Source organism: Oncorhynchus masou, chromosome 21 (genome assembly GCF_036934945.1).
Source record: "Oncorhynchus masou masou isolate Uvic2021 chromosome 21, UVic_Omas_1.1, whole genome shotgun sequence".
NCBI classification, from domain to species: domain Eukaryota; kingdom Metazoa; phylum Chordata; class Actinopteri; order Salmoniformes; family Salmonidae; genus Oncorhynchus; species Oncorhynchus masou.
Genome location: NC_088232.1, coordinates 31,711,456 through 31,737,981, shown reverse-complemented (window position 1 = coordinate 31,737,981; position 26,526 = coordinate 31,711,456). Strand labels below are relative to the sequence as shown.

The following is a 26,526-nucleotide window of genomic DNA, read 5'->3' as shown; positions in this document are numbered from 1 at the left end:
AACTTAACTCCACATCTCTACCACTGCTTGTTGACATGGCGTGCTTCGTTTACGTAAACTACGGAAGAGAGATGTAACCAAATGCAGGAGTTTTCTCCTTGCTTTTCCCTGAGTTGGAGCTGTATGTTAATGTAGACCAGGGGCATGTGTCCTCAGCAGAGGGAGGGAGTGTTTTATTGTTTTGCCAAACTAGCTCCCACCCTGGGCCTGTGTCCAGCAGAATGACAACACCATCTCCCAGGGAGGAAAGATGGAGTGGGGAGGGGACACTGGGCTTAAATTAAACCCCCGCTGGCAGCCACAGCTCTCATATTATTCTTAGAGGTGTCGGTTGGATTCTTAAATTGTTTTCTGTTGTTGATCAGGACGCGGGGTACCACCACCAGTTCTTATTCAATGTCCCTACATTGACCCTTCTGTTTGTGTGTGTGCACACACCTTATTAAAATATATTCTCAAGTCTCAGAATTCAGAACTGTTCTGTGTACTCCCGTTCAGTGAATTCCTATTCCCAGAACTGAGTCATGATACAGGGTAAGCCCACAGGGACACAGTATAATGGCCTCTAGTCCTCCCAGTAAGGAAGAGACCGGTCCTGGCCAGACAGATGAATGGACAGACAGTCCAAGTTTCCTCAGGTGGTCCTGGTGTAACTGGGTGTGTGGTAGCAGCCAGGATGATCAGTGGTTGGCTCGGAGAGCGTGACCATGAGAGAGAGCAGAACCTCTTCTTGAGTGCCCCACTTCCTGGTCCTGTGCAACAGATGAGGAGCCATCAGTATAGGCTCAGTACAGGCGCCATCTGGCACTGTAGCAGATCCAAGGCCTGTAAAACATCTGCTTACTGTTTACCATTACAACCTGAACAACCTATTCAAAGTCAGCGCTGAGAGGGAGTCTTGTAATATGTTTTAGTATTAAACTTTTTCCTAGTGGCCATGTGAGATGTTTTTCTTTATTTGAACATTATGGTTGGGGAATGTCGTGCAGCCATGAGAGCAGTCGGAATCCACTTGTAAATACTATAATAGATCTGTACATAATGTTATGTGACAGTGCCCACAGATATGAAGGGTTTTTTCATCGTCACGATGTCAGCCTGCTCCCTCTAACCACTCCTTGCTCCTTTCCATCCCACAGACTACTTCTTTAACCCCAATCGATTTACATGGTCTATCACTAGCCATGCTTTTCACGTCACACGGTGAACATTCCTCACTCTGAGGACTCTTAACACCACAGATGTCCCCTCATTCACACCACTCCAGTCATATTAATCAATTCACACATGCACTTCACACACATACAGTATACACACACACACACCTATACGCGCACACACACTATAGGGTGAAGAATTAGCATTTTCAGTTAACTGTGTATGTGAGTTTAGCAGCAGGCTCCTGTGGTGTAATTTATGGAAGATTCATGGCCACAGAGCTTTTCAAAACTACCTCTTTGTTAAGTGAGTGACATACGCTGACCACAAAAGCCTACATGGAAGAAGGTAAAGCTGAAAGAAGCCAACATTATTTTCTCACAGTGCAACAGGCAGTGTCTTGTCTAAAGAGCTTGAAAACACACCAATCACACAGCAATCTTCTGCAATTGTCATTTTCTTTGTGGCTGTTGTGGTTGAAGGGCTCTGTGTAGTGGTCTTCATCCTTATTATACTGACTAGAATGTAGCAGGGCCTTCACCACTAGATGTCAGGGCTCTGCTCGATAAAGTGCACTTCCCCTATTTGTCCTTTCAAGTGCTTTATCAATCACTGAAACAGATAGACAATGCTGAGTTCACCGCTTAACGCCAACCAAATGTCAACAGCATGTCTTTGAAGCCTTGGCAGTAGAATTAAGTTCCATGTTGATCACTTTTCTCTTTCTCACTGCAGTTTTGGTTGACACAATGGCAGCACAATAACATAGGATAAACTGATTCAAGCAATGCGGTCTCCATAGTGACAAACACACAAACTCCTGCTAGGGATTGTGTAGTGCGTAATATAGTTTAAGAAGAAAGAGGTTAAGATAATTCCATATAACTCCACAGAAACACTAGAGCAGGAGAGAACAATGATTTGTTTACTACATTTAGAGCAGAGTGTTGGCCTCCAACAGCTCATAGCTGATTTAGACGGGGAGGTGGGGGAGATCGGCTAGGAAGGGGGGCGCAATGGTCAGCAGCACAGTATGGGGATTTGAGCAGACTCTGTTTTTGGGAAGGGGGGGTGCATGCCTCTCCCCCCCGATCCCCTCAGCCCTATGCTGAGCCCTTAATGCGGCAATGACGCCTCGCTGGCGCAGAGGCCACGCTACCCCACATCTGGAGCCAATTACCCAGGAGGAGCTGTGACATAGAACCCCACTCCCCCGCTCCGCTCTGCTGTCCCACACAGGACGGCCCAGTCTCACATTCACACATTCCTCTGCTTTTCACAACCTCATTCTCTCTCACTCTCGCTTTCTCCTTCCTTCCCTTCCTCTACATCTCTCTGTCTACCAGTCTAGATTTCCATATCCTGTCTTCTCTCACCCCCATAACTTATGTTATTACATCTACTATAGTACTATTCACACACAGTCTGCATGTCTCCCCATATTAAACCTGAAATAGGAAACACAGAACTCGCTCTCTGACCCTACTCCAAAAAGGGTGGAAGGAATGATAAAGTAGGATAGTGAAGTCAAATGCACCCTGATTGGGACAAACTTTCTCTGTCTCTCTCCATACCTTCATATTTGCAGGTTTAGAATGGGTCACGTTTCCCAGTGGCAGAGTGCTGGTATGAAATATGCGCATGTAAATAAAGGAACACTTAGCACCAAATCAGCTTTTACGACTGAGTTATGGCATGCTGGTTCTCCCCTCATTTCATCTAAAGGACTGCTTGTTTTATTTTGCAGGTGAAGAAGCAAACTAAGAGGTGCAAAAGCTAGAGGAGGGCAAACATACATTGACTTAGTTCTGCAAAGTATGTTCTCACAAGTACAAATTATCCCCAAAATAAATGTTACTGTCGTCCAATGTTGACCCCAAGTTGCATTCAACCAAATTAGCTTTTTATAGGGTTTACTTAAGCAATAAGGCACGAGGGTGTGTGGTATATGGCCAATATACCACGGCTAAAGGCTGTTCTTATGCACGACACAACGTGGAGTACATGGCCATATACCACAAGCCCTGAGGTGCCTTATTGCTATTTTAAACGGATTACAAACGCAATTTGAACAGTAAAAATACATATTTATTCATACCCAGGGTATACAGTCTGTGATACCACGGTTTTTAGACAATCCGCATTCAGAGCTCAAACCACCCGGTTTATCATCTGGTTTATCATATAGCTTTATCTCTGTTTATAGTCCTGTGAGGACAGTGAATAGGAAAGAGTGACACTGATGGTGGATTACATATCAGCTCATTTGGCCTGGTTCTCACACATACTTACACCCCAACACAAACACACACTACATACGCCCACACACACATAACATGTGCACACATACATTTGACGCCACACACACACACCACATAAGCTACTGCTCCACATACACTGCTAATACAGCTCAGTCTATTATCTATCCTGTTTCCTAGTCACTTTACCCCTACCTACAGTGCCTTGCGAAAGTATTCGGCCCCCTTGAACTTTGCGACCTTTTGCCACATTTCAGGCTTCAAGCATAAAGATATAAAACTGTATTTTTTGTGAAGAATCAACAACAAGTGGGACACAATCATGAAGTGGAACGGCATTTATTGGATATTTCAAACTTTTTTAACAAATCAAAAACTGAAAAATTGGGCGTGCAAAATTATTCAGCCCCTTAACTTTCAGTGCAGCAAACTCTCTCCAGAAGTTCCGTGAGGATCTCTGAATGATCCAATGTTGACCTAAATGACTAATGATGATAAATACAATCCACCTGTGTGAAATCAAGTCTCCGTATAAATGCACCTGCACTGTGATAGTCTCAGAGGTCCGTTAAAAGCGCAGAGAGCATCATGAAGAACAAGGAACACACCAGGCAGGTCCGAGATACTGTTGTGAAGAAGTTTAAAGCCGGATTTGGATACAAAAAGATTTCCCAAGCTTTAAACATCCCAAGGAGCACTGTGCAAGCGATAATATTGAAATGGAAGGAGTATCAGACCACTGCAAATCTACCAAGACCTGGCCGTCCCTCTAAACTTTCAGCTCATACAAGGAGAAGACTGATCAGAGATGCAGCCAAGAGGCCCATGATCACTCTAGATGAACTGCAGAGATCTACAGCTGAGGTGGGAGACTCTGTCCATAGGACAACAATCAGTCGTATATTGCACAAATCTGGCCTTTATGGAAGAGTGGCAAAAAGAAAGCCATTTCTTAAAGATATCCATAAAAAGTGTTGTTTAAAGTTTGCCACAAGCCACCTGGGAGACACACCAAACATATGGAAGAAGGTGCTCTGGTCAGATGAAACCAAAATTGAACTTTTTGGCAACAATACAAAATGTTATGTTTGGCATAAAAGCAACACAGCTCATCACCCTGAACACATCATACCCACTGTCAAACATGGTGGTGGCAGCATCATGGATTGGGCCTGCTTTTCTTCAGCAGGGACAGGGAAGATGGTTAAAATTGATGGGAAGATGGATGGAGCCAAATACAGGACCATTCTGGAAGAAAACCTGATGGAGTCTGCAAAAGACCTGAGACTGGGACGGAGATTTGTCTTCCAACAAGACAATGATCCAAAACATAAAGCAAAATCTACAATGGAATGGTTCAAAAATAAACATATCCAGGTGTTAGAATGGCCAAGTCCAGACCTGAATCCAATCGAGAATCTGTGGAAAGAACTGAAAACTGCTGTTCACAAATGCTCTCCATCCAACCTCACTGAGCTCGAGCTGTTTTGCAAGGAGGAATGGGAAAACATTTCAGTCTCTCGATGTGCAAAACTGATAGAGACATACCCCAAGCGACTTACAGCTGTAATCGCAGCAAAAGGTGGCGCCACAAAGTATTAACTTAAGGGGGCTGAATAATTTTGCACGCCCAATTTTTCAGTTTTTGATTTGTTAAAAAAGTTTGAAATATCCAATAAATGTCGTTCCACTTCATGATTGTGTCCCACTTGTTGTTGATTCTTCACAAAAAAATACAGTTTTATATCTTTATGTTTGAAGCCTGAAATGTGGCAAAAGGTCGCAAAGTTCAAGGGGGCCGAATACTTTCGCAAGGCACTGTATATGTACATAGCTACCTCAATTACCTCGTACCCCTGCACATCAACTTGGTACCGGTACTCCCTGTACTGTATATAGCCATGTTAATTTTACTTATTGTTATTCACTGTGTACTTATTCCTCGTACCACTTTCTATTATATTTAAAAAAAAAAAAACTATCTTTAACTCTTAACTGACTTTCCTAGTTAAATAAAGGTTAAATAAAAACAAGTAAAAAAACCTCTGCATTGTTGGAAAATGATCCGTAAGCATTTCACTGTTAGTCTCCATCTCTTGTTTACAAAACATGTGACATAACATTTGATTCTGTATTCAGGACTTCAGTTCTCTCTATTCTTATCAAACATGAGGGGGCTGATGGGGTATGGTGTTGAGGCATTGCCCCTATATGTGATGGAGGTAATTGGGTTCGGGCTGAGGGGGTTGATGTGGGAGGCATGGTGTTTGTATCCTAGCGCCTTGGGCCTTTCCTTACCGGGGTCAACACTCACATACAGAGGGCTGGGAATGGAGCTCACCATACCTGGCCCATATTACCCATATTCCCTGTTGTCTTGTTTAGCACCAATGCTATGGTTCATTAGCTGCAGCTATAGAGTGTACCTGGGCAGGGAGCCAGAGAATAGAGCTGTTTACAGAAGTGGAAATCTGTGGACGGTGAAGGGAAATGTGGAAGCACTACAGGTGGCAGTTACTTTAGTCATTCCAATGAATACCCTACACTGTGATACAGCTGAGTTGTGGTAGCTGCTTCTCTGTTAATGTGTACAAGAACGTTAACATGCCGTTTTTGTGTGTTTGTGGAATACAGACCAGAACATGCGTTTGAGTTCACATGTCTGTAGTGTGTGATAACTCTTGATTTGGGCTAGGCAACAGCTGTAGAGAGGAGAGTGTAGAAAGGGATGAAAAGTAGGGGGAGAGAGAGAGACAGGAACAGTTGGGAAAACAGGGAGACCAAACAAATCATCCTCCATGATCGTAAAAATGCCTGCCATGGATGGCACCAGTGAAACAGAGGAAGATGGCTATCAAATCAACACTTGATTTCAACAGCAGTCTTAGCCTGCCCTCTGCTGGACAGAACGGTGTAATGCTCCACAAACCATGCACTGAAAACCAATATTTAATGGAAATAATGAAAGTGAGGAATGGTTACTCACAGACTATGGATGAATTGAATGTGAATACCTGAAATGAACATTTTCACAAGGGATTGTTAAATTCCACCATGATGTATTAGCACATTTTTGTCCCTGAATGCCATTTCAATTAACTCTTGAGTGGCGCAGTGGTCTAAGGCACTGCATCTCAGTGCTTAAGGCTTCACTACAGACACCCTAGTTTGAATCCAGGCTGTATCACAACCGACCGTGATTGGGAGTTCTATAGGGTGGCGCACAATTGGCTCAGTGTTGTCTGGGTTTGGCTGGTGTAGGCCGTCATTGTAAATAAGAATATGTTCTTAACTGACTTGCCTGGTTAAATAAAAAAATGAAGACATATCTCTCTCTGTAATGTTTTTATGTCTGACTGAACACACTGACACCTACAATATACAAATACATCTGTATTCAGGTTAGTCATTCTGTGGTGATCATTGTGAAACAGATGAACCCACACTATCCTATCTGTCACTTTTATCTCATCACTCTCCTCTTTTTATAAGGGCAGGTAAAAGCTGTTGTTTATGACAGCCTTTATCCCTGAGATGTGTAAGAGCCGTGTTAAAAGCTTTGTCTTTTACGACCACCTCTCTTCCCTGGGATGCGGCCTCTTTATTTGAAGCAGCTGAAAGAGAGAGATGTGGGGCGCTGACATTTGGCAGAGAAGGGTGAGAGGTCATGTCTAACACTAATAACAACCAGACTTTGATCATGACATTTATGGATGGACTAAACTCCCCTAACGCACACCACATAGAGAGAGATAGACAGAGGGGAGAGAAATAGAGAGAACAAGAGAGAGAAAAGAATGACAGTTTGCACCGAATGTGAAAAAAATGGAGACCCACAGAGAGTGGGGTCAAGGGAGTTTGGAAATGAGGGCAGAGGGAGAGTGAGTGTGTCAGATGAAGATATTCAGAGACAGAGGGTGCAAGTAGGGTTAAGACTGGAGGGGAGTTAGGACCAATACATGAGTTTCAAGGTCATAATTTGTGGTTGCTGGTGACTTTTATATGTTATAGGTCCTCTGAGGCTCTCAGAAGAAAACTCTCATGCCTTTTCATTATTAGAACTCAGCATAAATCAACTCCACATCTCCCATCCTTTCAATTCACATTAAAAGCCCCGTTGTTTCTCCTATGTCTTGCAGCTCATGGCCATGTGCGTTTAGATCTTCACAGCTGTGCCAGGTGAGCTAGGATTTTTCTCACACTGTACAAAAGACCTCAGGGATGAACTACTGAGACTAGATAGCTTGCAGGCTCCATTCTGAGTATTTAGCTAAGTGTGAAGTTTAATTAAGAATGTGTAGCTCGAGTTATTCACACTCTCTGTTCATCACAAGAGGGTGCTATTTGATTATTTATTTACAGTGCCTTCAGAAAGTATTCCACATGTTATTGTTACAGCCTGAATTTAAAATGAATTAAATTGAGATTTTGTGTCACTGGCTTACAGACAATACCCAATAATGTCAAAGTGGAATTATGTTTTTATTTGTTATTATTACAAATTAATTAAATTAAAAGCTAATGTATGCAATGAGTGCCAAACATATCATTTCTGTAAGGTCCCTCAGTCAAGCAGTGAATTTCAAACACAGATTCAACCACAAAGACTAGGGAGGTTTTTGGTAGATGGGTAAAAATAAAAATAAACAGATAATTGAATATCCGTTTCACCATGAGGCCAATTGCGACTTTAAAATAGCTACGGAGTTTAATGGCTGTGATAAGAGAAAACTGAAGATGGATCAACAACGTAGTTACTCCAAAATACTAACCTAAATGACAGAGTGAAAAGAAGGAAGCCTGTACAGAATAAAAATATTACAAAACAAACATCCTGTTTGCAATACGACACTAACGCAAAACTGACAAAAAATCTAATAAATGAACTTTATGTCATGAATACAAAGCGTTATGTTTGGACTTAACGTTACCCAGAAAGACTCGCTGCCAACGATGATTTGAACATGACTCAGAGGTGTGAATACTTATGTAAATTATTTATCAAATTTAATACATTTGCAAACATTTCTAAAAACATGTTTTCACTTTCTCATTATGGGGTAGTGTCTAGATGGATGGGAGAAAAAAACAATCAATGTTGAATTCAGGATGTAACAACAAAATGTGGAATAAGTCAATGGGTATGAATACTTTCTGAATGCACTGTATCTGCTGAGGACAGGTGAGTCATTTTGATTCCTGCATGCTTTGAGGCAACCCTAAGCACAGCGGTGCACCATGGTAGTTATAGTCGTAATGTACTTTCTAACAGTATTATATTAATCCTTGACAGTAACCGAGGAGACTACAATCTCTAACATATTGGCAAGACCTTTTACAGTTGCATGCAGGTAGCAATCAAATCTGTCAAAACAAAATGTAAACACATTGAGAAAGAAGAAACTTTACAGGGAAATCATTGTTGCTACTTCTGGTAGGCTACTTCCTTTTTACGGAACTTGCTTTGAGCTTCTTTGAAGAAGGTCGTTCTACAGGACGTGCGAGCTTTCTGTTTTAGTTTACTTCAGCTGGGGTGTTTCGGAAGGCAAGGACACACATTTGACCAGGAAAGTGCTCATGACCAATGGTCAAGAGCACTGTGAGAACGCATCACCTGAAGATGGCAAATGACAAGAGCAACGCGTTCGAATCGCTTTAGGACGCAACATTGGACTCCAATTCAGTCAACGATATTGATGTAAATTATTTAGAAATTATATCAGCAAATAAGAATGCTTTGCATGCATGTTAAATCCATAGCGTATTTTTAATTTTAGTTAAGTATATATTGTTTTTACTTTGAGTTTGTAGACGTTTTTTTTTCTTTAGAGATACAATATCATGAAGTTCAACGGGTATCTAAAGCTTAGAATTGGTGAGGCGTTGGACCTCAAACCAACTACTTTTTCCCTTCGCCATTCTACAATGTTCAACAAAACCGCTCTCACTTTGGACCCTTACATTGTGATAAAGGTGGACGAGTACAAAATTGGACAGACGCATACAAAGCAGAAAACCAACATGCCAATTTACAACGAAGAGTTCTGCCTCAATGTCAACGACGGCAAGCATATAGAGTTGGCTGTATTTCACGATGCGCCCATAGGGTATGACGATTTTGTTGCTAACTGCACATTTCAATTTGAGGACCTGATGAAAACCTTGAACACAGAAGAGACTTTTGAAGGATGGGTGAGTAGCTAAGTCCTGGGCAGTTGGCACTGTGAGGATGGATAGGGATGTGGTTGATATGCTTGCCTGACTGACACACTTTAATCCTCTTGGCAATTCGGGATAAAAGCTTAATTAATATAGTCAGACTGTAAGACACATACAGTCATTAAAGGGAGTCGAAATACACTGATCTTGCTTTTTTTTACTCTTTAGTAGTTCCCTTGGAACGTTTGGGGATTTTGCATATACAGGTATTCCTGTAAATAATTGGTCCCATGTCACAACATTTCTAAATGGTTTGAAATAATAATGATTTTCATGCAGTTCCACATGTGTACTTAGAGGAATAAAAGTGAATATATCTACAAATTGGCCCGTTACTCCATTTATACAATGAGAGGCCTAGTACTACAGTCGTGGCCAAAAGTTTTGAGAATGACACAAATGCTAATTTCCACAAAATTTGCTGCTTTCGGTGTCTTTAGATATTTTTGTCAGATGTTACTATGAAATACTGAAGTATAATTACAAGCATTTCATAAGTGTCAAAGGCTTTTATTGACAATTACATGAAGTTGATGCAAAGAGTGAATATTTGCAGCGTTGACCCTTCTTTTTCAAGACCTCTGCAATCTGCCCTGGCATGCTGTCAATTAACTTCTGGGCCACATCCTGACTAATGGCTGCCCATTCTTGCATAATCAATGCTTGGAGTTTGTCAGAATTTGTGGGTTTTTGTTTGTCCACCCGCCTCTTGAGGGTTGACCACAAATTCTCAATGGGATTAAGGTCTGGGGAGTTTCCTGGCCATGGACCCAAAATATCTATGTTTTGTTCCCTGAGCCACTTAGTTAATCACTTTTGCCTTATGGCAAGGTGCTCCATCATGCTGAAAAAGGCATTGTTCGTCACAAAACTGTTCCTGGATGGTTGGGAGAAGTTGCTCTCGGAGGATGTGATGCTAACATTCTTTATTCATGGCTGCGTTCTTGGGCAAAATTGTGAGTGAGCCCACTCCCTTGGCTGAGAAGCAACCCCACACATGAATGGTCTCAGGATGCTTTACTGTTGGCATGAGACAGGACCAATGGTAGAGCTCAACTTGTATTCTCCGGACATGCTTTTTTCCAAATGCCACGAACAATCGGAAAGGGGATTCATCAGAAAAATGACTTTACCCCAGTCTTCAGCAGTCCAATCCCTGTACCTTTTGAAGAATATCAGTCTGACCCTGATGTTTTTCCTGGAGAGAAGTGGCTTCTTTGCTGCCCTTCTTGACACCAGGCCATCCTCCAAAAGTCTTCACCTCACTGTGCGTGCAGATGCACTCACACCTGCCTGCTGCCATTCCTGAGCAAGCTCTGTACTGGTGGTTCCCCAATCCTGCAGCTGAATCAACTTTAGGAGACGGTCCTGGCGCTTGCTGGACTTGGGCGCCCTGAAGCCTTCTTCACAACAATTGAACCGCTCTCCTTGAAGTTCTTGATGAGCTGATAAATGGTTGATTTAGGTGCAATCCTACTGGCAGCAATATCCTTGCCTTTGAAGCCCTTTTTGTGCAATGCAATGATGACGGCACGTGTTTCCTTACAGGTAACCATGGTTGACAGAGGAAGAACAATGATTCCAAGCACCACCCTCATTTTGAAGCTTCCAGTCTGTTATTCGAACTCAATCAGCTTGACAGAGTGATCTCCAGCCTTGTCCTTGTCAACACTCACACCTGTGTTAATGAGAGAATCACTGACATAATGTCAGCTGGTCCTTTTGTGGAACGGCTGAAATCCAGTGGACATTTTGGGGGGGATTCCGTTCATTTGCATGGCAAAGAGGGACTTTGCAATTAATTGCAATTCATCTGATCACCCTTCATAACATTCTGGAGTATATGCAGATTGCCATCATACAAACTGAGGCAGCAGACTGTGAAAATTTATATTTGTGTCATTCTCAAAACTTTTTCAAGGTAGGCCTATTCCAGTAGCCTACTTGAATTTCTGAGCTCCAAATTCATGTTAAAGTACAGTAGCTTAGGCTACTTCAAGCTCCTTGCATATTGCAGGTGTAACATGGAAACCAAAATGTATTTGTCATGTTATTTCATTACCAGATCATGTTGTGAAGAAGCCCACTAGACTATGTCATTTGTTGTCATTATATCCATAATAATGAATAGGAATAGTGTTGAGTGCAAGCAGTAGACTTGGTGTCCAATCCGAGGCACAAAAACATATGAAGCTGACTGAAAAAAACATGAACTCATAAGTATAGCCTGATGCTTTTTCTTTTAAATCTAAGAAGAGACTACTGTTAATCAAGCAGACAACAACAGAGGAACAATGTCAGTTGCTAAGGATATTAGATCCAATGTGGAATAAGGCACAACTGTCTTCCACAGCATATTCTTGACATTCCTCAGAAACACCTTTTTTTCCAGCACCTGGGCTGTTGTTTCATCGCATGCACCATCACAACAGCTGTTCATCACTTGACTCTCAATTGGAAAATTCCTTCCTGGATCAGATGATGATGTGAGCAAATCTCATGGCTTAACTAACCAGCTGCACACAAAATGTTCATCCAACAAGTATTTTGCAAGAACCACGTCAATGACAGTATCAGTTTAGGTTTTAAGTATTAAGGTAAGGTGACTCTTTTGGTTTGAAGCATTCGATTTTGAAACGTATAGCCTACATTATTTTCGATTTGTGTGCTTGTAAACTCTTTGCACCCAATAATAGATGTAAATGTAACATAGTTGCACTGCATTTCTAAGATATGTCTGAAAGGGAGATCCAGGATTCTTAGGGGTTCACGTTCAATGTCTTATTTAACTGATTAATGCTTAATATGATATAACAATTTACATGCCATAAATGCAAGGACAGAAAAGGTCATGTTTTATGTCACACAATTTTGGACACGAAGTTCGTTAAGACACCAACCACGATAAAGGGTTAAAAAACTTGGGAATTGTATTGCCCATGGCTATGATCCCCCTTAAATCTTAATGTAATTACATGAAAAAAGTTGGCAGATTATTATCAGTGATTTATCAACAGTTGTAACAAGTTGTTCAGTGTAGGAAATCCTCACTGGTACCCTAGTTTATAGAAAAGCCCCATACACATTCCATAATGTACTGTATGTTGATAAACCGATGCCAGGAGCCATGGAACACAAGACTCTTCTTGTCGACCTGCATCATTTACACTCATTCTGCCATTCCTTTTCCAGTCCTTTCTGTACAGGGCAAGTGATATCCAAGGCATGCAGATCCCATAGTCTCCATTTCCCATAAGAATCTTCAGCAGCTCATTATAGGTGGCATCTTGGTGGATACCTCTGTGTATTTAACTTAAGCCTGTCAGAGAGCCAAAGGTGACATCATCAAGAGGTATTTGTATTTATTAGGGATCCCCATCTGTTGTCAAGGCAGCAGCTACTCTTCCTGGGGTCCAGATACATGAAGTCACTTACATTACACATAAAACAAAAGATAAAACAGGACAACATATAACGTTATTACACCACTACATATCTACAATACAACATGTATAATACCACCATAGAACAATATTACAATGTACGTTTGTGTAGAGTGCGTGTTCTAGCGTGTGTGCGAGTATGTGTGTGTCTGTACCTGTGTGTGTCTCTTCAGTCCATGCTGTTCCATAAGATGTTTTTGTCTGTTTTTACATCTGATTCTACTGCTTGCATGAGTTACCTAATGTGGAAGAGAGTTCCATGCAGTCATGGCTGTATGTTGTAAAGTGCACCTCCCATAGTCTGCTCTTGACTTGGGGATTGTGAAGAGACCTCTGGTGGCATGTCTTGTGGGGTATGCATGGCTGTCCAAGCTGTGTGCTAGTAGTTTAAACAGACACCTCAGTGCATTCAGCTTGTCAACGCTTCTTACAAAAACAACTAGTGATGAACTCAAGAGATTGACATGCATATCGTTGTTAGCTCCCCGTCTACATTTTAAGGGTCATCCGTGCTGCCCTGTTCCGAGCCAATTGCACATGACGACACGACTGAACAGAAGTTCAGGTGTGACACAACTAGGGCCTGTCGTGTCTGCTTTGTTGATAGTGTTGTTAAGAAGGCAGAGCAGCGCTTTATTATGGACAGACTTCTCCCCATCTTAGCTACTGTTGTATCAATATGTTTTGACTATGGCAATTTACAATTCAGGATTACTCCAAGCAGTTAAGTCACCTTAACTTGCTAAATTTCCACATTATTCATTACAAGATTTTAGTTGAAGTACAGCGTTTCGTGGATGATTTGTCCTAAATACAATGCTTTTAGTTTTTGAAATATTTAGGACTAACTTATTCCTTGCCACCCATTCTGAAACTATTTGCAGCTGTTACGTGTTGCAGTCATTTCAGTCGCTGTAGTAGCTGACGTGTATAGTGTTGAGTCATCTGCATACATAGTCACTGCCTCAAAGCCAGTGGCATGTAATTTGTAAGTCGCTCTGGATAAGAGCGTCTGCTAAATGACTTAAATGTAATGTAAATGTAAATGTTAGTAAAGATTGAAAAAAGTAAGGGGCCTAGACAGCTGCCCTGGGGAAATCCTGATTCTAAATTGATTATGTTGGCGAGGTTTCCATTAAAGAACACCCTCTGTGTTCTTTTAGACAGGTAACTCTTTATCCACAATATAGCAGGGGGTGTAAAGCCATAACATATACATTTTTCCAGCAGCAGACTATGATCGATAATGTCAAAAGCCGCACTGAAGTCTAACAAACAGTCCCCACAATATTTTTATCATCAATTTCTTTCAGCCAATCATCAGTCATTTGTGTAAGTTCTGTACTTGTTGAATGTCCTTCCCTATAAACATGCTGAAAGTCTGTTGTACATTTGTTTACTGTAAAATAGCATTGTATCTGGTCCAACACAATTTTTTCAAAAACTTTACTAAGGGTTGGATACAGGCTGATTGGTTGGCTGTTAGAGCCAGTAAAGGGGGCTTTACTATTCTAAGGTAGCAGAATGACCTTTGTTTCTCTCCAGCCTGAGGGCACACACTTTCTAGTAGGCCTTAAATTAAAGATATGGTAAATAGGAGTTGCAATATTGTCCGCTACTATCCTCAGTAATTTTGCATCCAAGTTGTCAGACCCCCGGTGGCTTGTCATTGTTGATAGATAACAATAATAACCACACATGCCTCTGTCGTGCTAACTATGCCTCCCGGTAGCAGTATGTGAAGTATTGCATTGTAAAGTATACTGGAAACCACAACTAATCTAATTCCTGTGACTTGCATGTACAAACAAGCTGAAGTGTGATAATACCCTATCTTAGGGCATGTCATATACAGATGTTAATGTGATGGTATCAAGAGCTGGTATTACTCTCCACGTTTGTCTTTGGTTGATGTGTGTTGCTTTCGAGGTTACACCCTCTGTATACCATAGTAAGCTACTACTGGTTTGGATCGTGTCTGTCACTGGAGAGAGAATTTCCCTCTGCAACAGTTTCGCTCATCTGGTTTACTTTCAGGTCCTAGAGGAGTAAACAAAAATGTGATTGGTGTGCAACCTGAACTTGTACATGCCTGGGACAGGTCGATCTGGTAACGTATGTGCGCCTTGAGACTCAACGCCCTCCAGTGGCTATCTGGCCTTCTTATTATCTCGCATGGTCATGCAATACAGTGGTCTGCCATACTCAAAAACTCATCTGTGTCATGGTGCCCAAAAGCTGTTAACAGACAGCTCACTCCTCTTGAAAAGTAGAATCTGAGCTAGATTTCTTTGTAAAGCTTCCACCAGGAACCAACCAATGAAGGCCAGAGTCAAGTACAGTGGGTGTGTCTGTGAGGTTTGGCAGAAATGTGTGCATAGCCTGGCTTCACTCTTTTACGAGATGCAGCCTTGAAAATCCTCATCTGATAGATCTGAACTGTGAGACCAGGGTGACGTGTTCACTGCCGATATAGCGACGTGACCCGCGGTGTTTGTCATTATACCCTGATGAAGACAGCTTGGCTGTCGAAATGTTGGTTAGTAAATGATTGCATCTGAGCTCCTAGAGTGTGCAGCTCTCCTTTCCTTTTTCAAGTATTCTACTCCGCTAGCCAAAACCTAAACAGGTGTGCGTTTCTTCCAGCTCAAGATCTGAACTAAGACTTGTTTTGCTTCGTTAACTCTCAGATGAAGTGCTTGGGGCCCTATACCTATGACGTGTAGAGTAGGGCACAGGCCTCCACACGCCCACACCACTGTTGTTGAAGGTTTCCCACCGTCTGCTTTATGCTCAGAGGCTCCCAAGTCTTTTCCCATCTCATCTCCCTTGTTTTATAGCTTCTCTTGGTTCAGAGCCAAGGACAGCACTTTCTCATCGGTGTTCCTCTCTAATCAGTACAATGTTGCATATTAAACACAAAACTTCAGTATCTTTGATCTAAGGGCTCACACATACACATGGGTGGATAGGTTTCTTTATCTAAACAAGTAGCAGTATGAGGCTTTAACCTCAAGAGAGCAGCTCAAAATAGAAGCATGCAGTTATATCTGTCGTCTCATGGGCCTGCGGCTAAGCCTTACAGTATGTGCCATCCACCCACTCCTCTCACACCCCACTCACAGCCTTAACACTGGAGGGAAGATTCCACTAAGACCCACAATTTTACACCTGTGATGACTTCATTAGTGTTCTGTGTTGAACCATCCTTCAGGTTCATCTTGACAGTCTTGTCTCTGCTTTTAAGCAGAAGTGGATGGAATAGACTCAGTTTAACTGTAAATGTTTGTCAGGAACTATCGCTCCTCCCCCGGAAAAAGAATTACTTCCCCTTACTGCCGTGTGGTACTCAGTCAGACAAAGTTCCGGGTTTTTTAATTTAGTATGGTCGTGTCAGCATCAAAGCCTGATTTAGTCTGAACTCTTCTGTCTTCATCTGACTCTGGAGTTCTGTTTGCCTCGGTTGATTCCCTGAAGACACAGGTCCAGCGTTCTCAGAGAAAGAGAACAGGACAGTAATGTGTGACAGTAGGCTAATAGTTTATGAGGGTGTGTGTGCTCAGCTGTACACAAAGGAAACATGCGTGGAGGGTGATGCCATGTTAAGGAGAGAGTTGGAATTATCATGATCTTACATCTGATGGTGTACTTAGTCTGGGGTTTTACATGTCCTTATGTTTGAGCCTCAGCAGTAGAATGTGTTATGTTAGAGATCTGCCCTCCTCATAGCAATACAGAATGATATAACTGACCAAGAATATTGAATGGAGAGACAGGCTGGTAGAGATGACTGAATCAGGATGGAGATGATCTTGCAGTATCAGCCCAGTCATGTCACTTTTGTCGTGGGTTGTCAAGATTTTCCATTGGGGGGTTTGTCTGACAAGAACAGTGTCTGTAGTTTGCTGTAAGTAACCCCAGTTTCAATGACGTGGTTAGTGCATGACCTCTGCAGCAGTGGAGCTCTTTTCAGGTTTCTGACTGTGTCTTATGTCTATTGTCTGTCTCTGGCCGTATGTCTTCTTTATGTTGATGCCTATGTCTGTGTGAGATGGATGTTATTTTGAGTGAAGCAGGGTGTCATTTACTGAAGCTAGCTAAACAAGCTGGACCGGCTCTCTAGTCTCTCTTCCACATTGCTCACATTCTCCCCACATTACATGCACACTCAAATATTCACAACACACGCACCTACACGCTACATACCCGTATGTTAAACAAGGATCTAACATCATGTCTACACACATTTACATACCTATAACACACTCCCCCTACACCTTGCATAGGGGAGAGTGGGGTAAATTGAGCCATGTTTTACATTGAGTCACTCCGTCAAGGGAAATATAATATTCTTTCTGACAAAGATATTTACACATACTGTATTTCAGGATGTTGTGTATCCCTGGAAATAATCACAATTCATGTAAACAGTATAGTTTTGACAACAAGCTTGTCCAAAAAGAGAGGTAACTTGGCACAACATGCCCGGGTATGGGGTAAGTTGAGCGCCAGACAGGGTAAGTTAAGTCACCTACAAATTCCTCTACTGAAGAAATAGTTCCACTACCTTTTTAAAACCATGTCTATCTTTATTTCCCAAACACAATTTAACACAGTCACTAGGCTTATTAACACCTACTGTAACAAACACTTTGTACTTTTTTTGTACACTTTTATTGTTGCCTCATATCCCAGCGATAATGCCTTGCATTACGCCTGGGAAACAAAAACAAATCTATTTGCTCAACTTGCCATTGGCTCAACTTACCCCAAGGCAAACATTTAACCCACACAACTTCAAGGATGCACTTTCATGCTAGGTTTAGGACCTCATATTGAAGCTTTGAGACCCAGACTGATGTATAACACAATCTTAAAATGATCTACTTTGATTTAGATACCAGCATCATGAAACCTCTAACACAATAAATTAATTTGACTTGGTGAAAAGCTGTTTTTTTTGACCTAACTCACTTTTCCCATGTGTTTTTTGTCCTCTGTGAAATGATGGTCTCTTCCTAAATATTTGTGTATGGTTTCCTAGAAAAAAGAGTGTCTCAACTTACCCCTTTGGCTCAACTCACCCCTATCTCCCCTACAATAAATATAGGTTATATTGCATTACATATGTTGGTTTGGGAGTTACCTGGTTGGTTGGGAGTCACATGGTTAGTTTTTACTCATTGAGTAGTCTCGTCTAATGTCTAGTCTCCTGTGTTTGTGTGCAGGTGGACCTGGAGCCAGAGGGCAAGGTGTTCATCCTCATAACACTCAATGGCTCCTTCATTGATGGTAAGGATTTGTCATTGTTTTTATCACACCAACCATCTATCTATTTCATCCATAGATAGTATTGCCATCTCCCTCCCTCTCTGTTCGTATCTTTTTATTTCTCTTACACTAAGATGGCACACATTCTTTCAAGTCCTTAAATATTCAGTAACACTTTGTTCTGTTCGACATAATGTACAGTAAGTCCCTCCTCCCTCTAAAGTTAATTGTCTGTCTGCTTTAACACAGCCCCTGATGCAGCTGATTACTTACAGGCTGTCAGACACAGATATTCAGCATCACGGAAACCTGTTTGTGTGTGCGTTCATGCATGCGTGTCGTGTGACTGACTTACTGTAAGTCATACTGCAGGAGCTTTGACTGATGGGAATCTTATCGACTACTTTGTTTCCTTTCCGATAGAACATTGTTATTTTAATCATTCATATTTTATCCTCTGTTCTCTGTCTGACACATACTCCCCTCCGGGTCGTTCCATTTAATTTCAGCAAGACATCTCAGATTTTTCCGAAAACGTTTCTGTAGTTAGAAACAGAAAAGATTAGCATTCCTACAATATTATTTTGTTGAAATATAATTTGACCTCTGATAATTTTTTGTTGTTGCCATTCGTAGGATTCATATAATATTCAATAAATATAGTACCTAATATACGATTTGGACCAAACGTTTTTTCTAACAGTGAGTAGACACGAGTAATCTAAATAAATTGTCAAAAACCACCCACGCACCCCCCCATCCCACGGCCATCCCAACCCAACAATGAATACACAGTATCAGTTCTCTGTGCTTGACAAGTAGTATTGGGCTGCTGCTCGGAGTATTGTTTCTTCATCTTATCTTATGCATTCTCCGTGAAATTGTTGATATTTTTTTTTCTGCTCAGAGAAATTGGTTATTGAAGTTGTTAGCTTTTATCTCCCATCCTACATCCTGATATTACCAGGTTTTGACCACTAGATGGTGCTGTTCCTATTAGGTGATTCATTTTAAACGGGATTTTTTTAGAATGACTTCATCATCTCTGTACCCTACATAAACAATTTTCTGTAAGGTCCTACAATCGAGCAGTGAATTTCAAACACAGATTAAAATACTAGGGAGGTTTTCCAATGCCTCGCAAAGAAGGGCACATATTGGTAGATAGGTACATAAAAAAAGCAGACATTGAATATCCCTTTGAGCATGGTGAAGTTATTAATTACACTTTGGATGGTGTATCAATACACCCAGTCACCACAAAGATAACTCAGTTCCCAGAGAGGAAGGAAACCGCTCAGGGATTTCACCAGGAGGCCAATGGTGCCTTTAAAATAGTTACAGAGTTTAATAAATGTGATAGGAGACAACTATGGGTATACTTGTAATCGTTAAGGACTGAGGAGTTTTTCAGGATAAAAAAAAAAAATGGAATGGAGTCAAGTAGAGGCAAAATCCTAGAGGAAAACCTGGTTCAGTGTACTTTCCACCAGACACTGGGAAATGAATTCACCTTTCAGCAGGACAATAACCTAAATCACAAGGCCAAATCTAAACTGCTTACCAAGAAGACAGTGAATGGTTGTGAGTGGCTGAGTTACAGTTTTGACTTAAATCTGCTTGAAAATCGATGACAAGACCTGTAAATGGTTGTCTAGCAAAGATCAACAACCAATTTGATAGAGCTTGAAGAATTTTGAAAAGAATAATGGGTAAATATTGCACAATCCAGATGTGGAAAGCTCTTAGAGACTTACAGTACCCAGAAAGACTCACAGCTGTAATCACTGCCAAAGGTGATTCAAACGTATTGATTTAGAGGGTGGAATACTTATCTAATCAAGATATATTACTGTCTTATTTATTAAAATAAATAAAAATCTTCCACTTTTTCAGAGTTTTGTGCAGATTTTTGGCAATTTAAAAAAAATTAAATGCATTTAATCCCACTTTGTAACACAACAAAAGGTGGAAAAGACCCAAAGTTAGCATTTGAAACAGTGGCCAACAAAACCAAAGCATGGGTTGCTGACATACCTTGTCAATAGACTGCTTATTGGCAGGGGTTGGATTCAGGGAACCGAAAATCAGATTTTTCTTTTTTTTTTGAGGAACAGAACAAAAACTAAGAACGAAAGTGATCTATACTGTTCCGGAACAGGGCCGTTACATTAAAAGCATGGGAACCGGTTAATGACGTCCTTTTTCCCCCTAGTCCCACAAGAAAGCGCTTATGCAAAGTCTGCCAGCTGAAAATCTTGCCAGAGTGTGAGTGTGTAGGCAACCTGTTCCATGCCCTCCCTCCAAAGCATGCATAGTCTACTGTAGCTACTGACATTACAGGTGAGATTCAGAAATTAGGGAGAGAGATTTTTAATTTGAGAACAATGGATTTACTTTTTCATAGTTAAGTATAATATAACATTTCACATTGGATTTATTAAGTACAAAAAAGTAAAACTTGTTTTTATTTTAATTCTGGTGCCGCTCTGTACACACAAGCTTGTTAGCTAGCTAGCTTGTTAGCTAGCTAGCTTGTTAGCTAGCTCTGGTCTAGCTCTCAAACTCTAAGCAACATTATGTGTAATTTAATAGAGCTGAGTCATTATCAAGGGCTAGCTCTGGTCCAGCTTTAGTTAAGCCAACTTTCTGAAGTTCAAAGACGATCCTTCACAGAAGCCGTTCCTCTGTAGGTATAATTCTGTGGGCCTAACTCAGATAATACATGTCATAGCAACAAGATGCCCAGCGCCCTCCTCACTACAAAATTTAAATCGCATGTTGCACCCTACACTACACTTGTCTGTCCAATGCATATACAGTTGAAGTCGGAAGTGTACATACACCTTAGCAAAATACATTTAAACTCAGTTTTTCACAATTCCTGACATTTAATCCTAGTAAAAGGTCCCTGCCCTTAGGTCAGTTAGGATCACCACTTTATTTTAAGAATGTGAAATGTCAGAATAATAGTAGAGAGAATGATTTACTTCAGCTTTTATTTCATTATATTCCCAGTGGGTCAGAAGTGTACATACACTCAATTAGTATTTGGTAGCATTGCCTTTAAATTGTTTAACTTGGGTCAAATGTTTCGGGTAGCCTTCCACAAGCTTCCCACAATAAGTTAGGTGAATTTTGTCCCATTCCTCCTGACAGAGCTGGTATGACTGAGTCAGGTTTGTAGGCCTCCTTGCTCACACACGCTTTTTCAGTTCTGCCCACAATTGTTTTATAGGATTGAGGTCAGGGCTTTGTGATGGCCACTCCAATACCTTGACTTTGTTGTCCTTAAGCCATTTTGCCACAATTTTGTTAGTATGCTTGGGGTCATTGTCCATTTGGGAGACCTATTTGCGACCAAGCTTTTTAACTTTCTGACTGATGTCTTGAGATGCTGCTTCAATATATCCACATAATTTTCCTGCCTCATGATGCCATCTACTTTGTGAAGTGCACCAGTCTCTCCTGCAGCAAAGCACCCCCACAACACGATGCTGCCACCCCCGTGTTTCACGGTTGGGATGGTGTTCTTCGGCTTGCAAGCCTCCCCCTTTTCCCTCAAAACATAACAATGGTCATTATGGCCAAAGTTCTATTTTTGTTTCATCAGACCAGAGGACATATCTCCAAAAAGTACGATCTGTGTCCCCATGAGCAGTTGCAAACCGTAGTCTAGCTTTGTTTATGGCGGTTTTGGAGCCGTGGCTTCTTCCTTGCTGAGCGGCCTTTCAGGTTATATTGATATAGGACTCGTTTTACTGTGGATATTGATACTTTTGTAACCTGTTTCCTCCAGCATCTTCACAAGGTCCTTTGCTGTTGTTCTGGAATTGATTTACACTTTTCGCACAAAAATAGGTTCATTTCTAGAAGACAGAACGCTTCTCCTTCCTGAGCGGTATGACGACTGCGTGCTCCCATGGTGTTTATACTTGTGTACTATTGTTTGTACAGATGAACGTGGTACCTTCAGGCGTTTGGAAGTTGCTCCCAAGGATGAACCAGACTTTCTTCTGAGGTCTTGGCTGATTTTCTTTTGATTTTGCAACGATGTCAAGCATAGAGGCACTGGGTTTGAAGGTAGGCCTTGAAATACATCCACAGGTACACCTCCAATTGACTCAAATTATGTCAATTAGCCTATCAGAATCTTCTAAAGCAATGGCATAATTTCTGGATTTTTCCAAGCTGTTTAATGGCACAGTCAACTTAGTGTATGTAAACGTCTGACCCACTGGTATTGTAATACAGTGAATTATAAGTGAAATAATCTGTCTGTAAGCAATTGTTGGAAAAATAACTTGTCATGCACAAAGTAGATGTCCAAACTGACTTGCCAAACCATAGTTGGTTAACAAGCAATTTGTGGAGTGGTAGAAAAACAAGTTTTAATGACTCCAACCTAAGTGTATGTAAACTTCCGACTTCAACTGTACATAGTTTGCCCGCTCCATAGCAAGCTTCTCTATCCATTGAATCAATTTAATGTTGAGCTAAATGTAAAAAAGAACAGAAAGGAACTATCTAAATTGTTCCTTTTTTGTGGTTTGAACTGGTTCAGAACTTTATTTTGCTGGTCGGAACAGTGGAACGGAACAAAAAAAAAGGATGTTTCTGTTCAGAACGAAACGATTGGAGAATCATTTAAATTTCTACCTCTGTCTGCTTAGAGATAGAAGGAACACCACCATCTAGTGGTCAGAACCTGGTAATATCAGGATGTAGGATTGGATAAAAACCAAACGACTTCAATTACTAATTTCTCTGAACAAGGGGAAAGAAAATTCATCAAATTCACCGAGAATATATTACATAGGATGAAGAAACAATACTCTGAGCCGCAGCTCCATACTACATAGAAAATTGATGCTGTATACATACTGGTTGTTGGAATGGCATTGGTGAGGGGTGGGGAGAGTCCGTCGCTGGCCTTTGACCATTGTTTTGGATTCCTCAGGTCCTTCTCCTTGTTAGGGAAAAAATGTTTGGTCCAAATCGGGTGTTCGGTACTTTATTTATAGAATATTATATGAATCCTATCAATTAAATGGCCAATTTGGATGCAATTAATGAGCTTAATTTCTCAAAGATAAAATTATATTTCAACAAAATGATGTTGCAGGAATGCTAATCGTATCTGTTTCTAACAACATAATAGATTTCAGAACAATCTGAAGTGGTGGGTGTCAGTCCTCTTTCTTGTGCTTTTCGAGTAGGAACAACCCCTCTAGCAGTTTGTACAGTACTCTGTTATAGTTAATTCACCACTGAAAATCATCAAGACCTTATCCAAACTGCATCTGACCGATACACTGTATAAATCATAACTGCACTGAGCTCTGCACATTTCTCTCACTTTATCATCATATAACTCATAAACATCTGTTTTAAAGATCCCTGATACGTGTACGGTTAGGATAGGTCGTGAATTCTTTAGAGAAGGTCCATCCATTGAATTACTGTGGTGTTTAGCAAACTTTCACCCTCAAGTTCCCTTTTTATCTGCTGTCACTTCTGACTGGTTTTCAAACTTGTCAAAATTCTACTCTGCTCCAATAAGCATGTAGAATATGTTTTCCCAGTGAACAAACATAGTGTGTTTGTGTTTAGCTGCTGTGTGTGATTGTGTTTAGCTGCTGTGTTTGTTGACTGCCCAGCATTGCTGTATGTTCTGTCTCATACCCTAACTCTTCTGTGTTGTTCTATTCTGCTGTGTGTTTAGCTGCTGTGTTTGTTGACTCCCCAGCATTGCTGTATGTTCCGTCTCATACCCTAACTCTTCTGTGTTGTTCTATTCTGCTGTGTGTTTAGCTGCTGTGTTTGTTGACTGCCCAGCATTGCTGTATGTTCCGTCTCATACCCTAACTCTTCTGTGTTGTTCTATTCTGCTGTGTGTTTAGCTGCTGTGTTTGTTGACTCCCCAGCATTGCTGTATGTTCCGTCTCATACCCTAACTCTTCTGTGTTGTTCTATTCTGCTGTGTGTTTAGCTGCTGTGTTTGTTGACTGCCCAGCATTGCTGTATGTTCCATCTCATACCCTAACTCTTCTGTGTTGTTCTATTCTGCTGTGTGTTTAGCGTTGCCACAACACTGTTATGATGGTTATTGTGATGTGGAAGGAAATGCAGGGTTAAGGTTCAGCACTATAGGAGGGCTGCTTTTGACCATGACTAGTGTTGGCAAACTGGGACTTCATACAGGAACTACCAAGACCTACCCATAACTCACTGATCTGTATTATCCCTTTGGAAACTCCCCTCGCATTACGTCTGCTCTGCTCAGTCCACGATAGCGGCTGACTGGATGGTGTCACTTAGGGGTGCACCAAGTGACATGTTGTCTTATATCCTAGTTCAATAAAGAGAAATAACTAGTTTTTTTTTTGCTGTGGCGAGCAAATCAACCAAAAGCAGTCAATATCTGACAGTTGAATGCTGTACTCGCGGTAATACACCGCCATCTCTCTCTCTCTCTCTAAGGTGTTGGGACTCCACATCAGGCACGTTTTTGTTGTATACTTGTAGTTTCAGCACCTCACAAATAAAATGTCAGTTTAAAAACGACTCCAGACATACACACATACACAAATGCGTACCATCCGTGATATGCTTGTTGTGTACTCATTTTAACATGTATGTCTAACCTCCATCCCATTGTGTTCTCAGATGACGCCACGGGGAAGGCCAAGGTGTTCAAGCAGTTCAACAGGAAGAGGCAAGGTGCCGTGAAACGCAAGATCCATCAGGTCAACGGACACAAGTTCATGTCCACCTTCCTACGGCAGCCCACCTTCTGCTTCCACTGCAAAGAGTTCATCTGGTAAGGACACACACACACACACACACACACACACACACACACACACACACACACACACACACACACACACACACACACACACACACACACACACACACTCCACTGCCCTTACCTCAAAGAGTTCATCTAACGTGGTACACCAACTGTGACTGCATTGTCAATTGTGTATAATAGAAACAGCCCATTACAATCTATTTATTATGTAAACATTATGCCTTGCATGATTTCTGATTGTCAGGTCTTTGGTTACAGGGGTGTGTTTGGGAAGCAGGGCTACCAATGCCAAGGTAATTGACACTGTTTTCTTTGTTGGGTTTTTCTTTCTGCTTTCTGTCTCTCTTTTCTCCTTCACACCATTCTGTGAACACCCACCCACTCAGACAGGAAGTAAGTGCTACTCCACAGAGACTGAGCTCTCACACCTCTTTTATTATAGAGTTGCTGAACCCAACCTCCATCTCAATTTACGGTGCCTGGCCTCCATCTCACAAAACTCTGTTTAAAGTTCACTTTCATGAAAATAATTTGGCATCGTGCTCTTTCTCTCAAACAATTGATTAGAATCACCAACGTTTCAGTAGGAAGATGCCTTTGTCAGAGATTCTTTCTCTAAATGAAAGTATCAGCGACAGACATGGTTTGATTGTTTGCTGTTTAGTTTCCATGTTTTCATTATGTCGGTCTGTTTCACAGTATGCACGTGTGTGGTTCACAAGCGATGTCATCAGTTGGTTGTCACGGTGTGTCCACGTATGAAGAAGCCTGTCAAGGAGCCGGTGAGACAACATACAGAGACCAGCCATTTTACCTTCATCACCATGTCACTATTCCACTACAGTAATGCTGTAACAGCTCTGTCATGTCATCACTATGACACCCACACCTGCATGCATTCTCCAAAAAACCACCCCCTCCTCAATGGAATGTGTTCTGACAATGCAAAGACGAAGTGTTGTCTTTTTACCTGAAATACACTGTGAAAAATGTCAGGGGATTCCAGAGTCAAAATAGGCTGATCGACAGGTGCATTGTGTTACAGCTGATAGACCTTAGACTTATGATGAACATACATGTATTCAGCAGCTGTGTGTTGATCAGGGACCCTGCCCAGGATGCTGTTTGTGTTGAGCTGTTCAGTGAGGCAGAAAGGTGTCGGCCAACAACATCAAGCTACTGAATATTATCACACACATTCTGCAAGTACACTAAAGACATTTTAGGGAACTTGTCTCAAACTGAGGTTCAATGTATGCTGAACATTCAAGTTTCATGTCCCGGTCTACTACACATATGAACAAACCATACAACTGAAGAAAAATAGGAACTAAACAGATTGACACTTGACTTATTAATA

At 41.3% G+C, this 26,526-nt stretch overlaps 1 protein-coding gene across 1 annotated transcript in view; it reads left to right on the top strand.

Annotated features, from left to right (window-relative positions):
* The first annotated feature begins 8,637 nt into the window (after window positions 1-8,637).
* LOC135508136 (protein kinase C eta type-like) overlaps window positions 8,638-26,526 on the top strand; it is a 37,392-nt gene continuing 19,503 nt past the window's right edge. Inside the window, exons 1-5 of the mRNA XM_064928126.1 lie at window positions 8,638-9,608; window positions 18,307-18,370; window positions 25,019-25,172; window positions 25,425-25,459; window positions 25,866-25,948. Of these exons, the coding sequence (XP_064784198.1) occupies window positions 9,258-9,608; window positions 18,307-18,370; window positions 25,019-25,172; window positions 25,425-25,459; window positions 25,866-25,948 (687 nt within the window). The 5' untranslated portion in view covers window positions 8,638-9,257. The remainder of the gene's footprint in view (window positions 9,609-18,306; window positions 18,371-25,018; window positions 25,173-25,424; window positions 25,460-25,865; window positions 25,949-26,526) is intronic.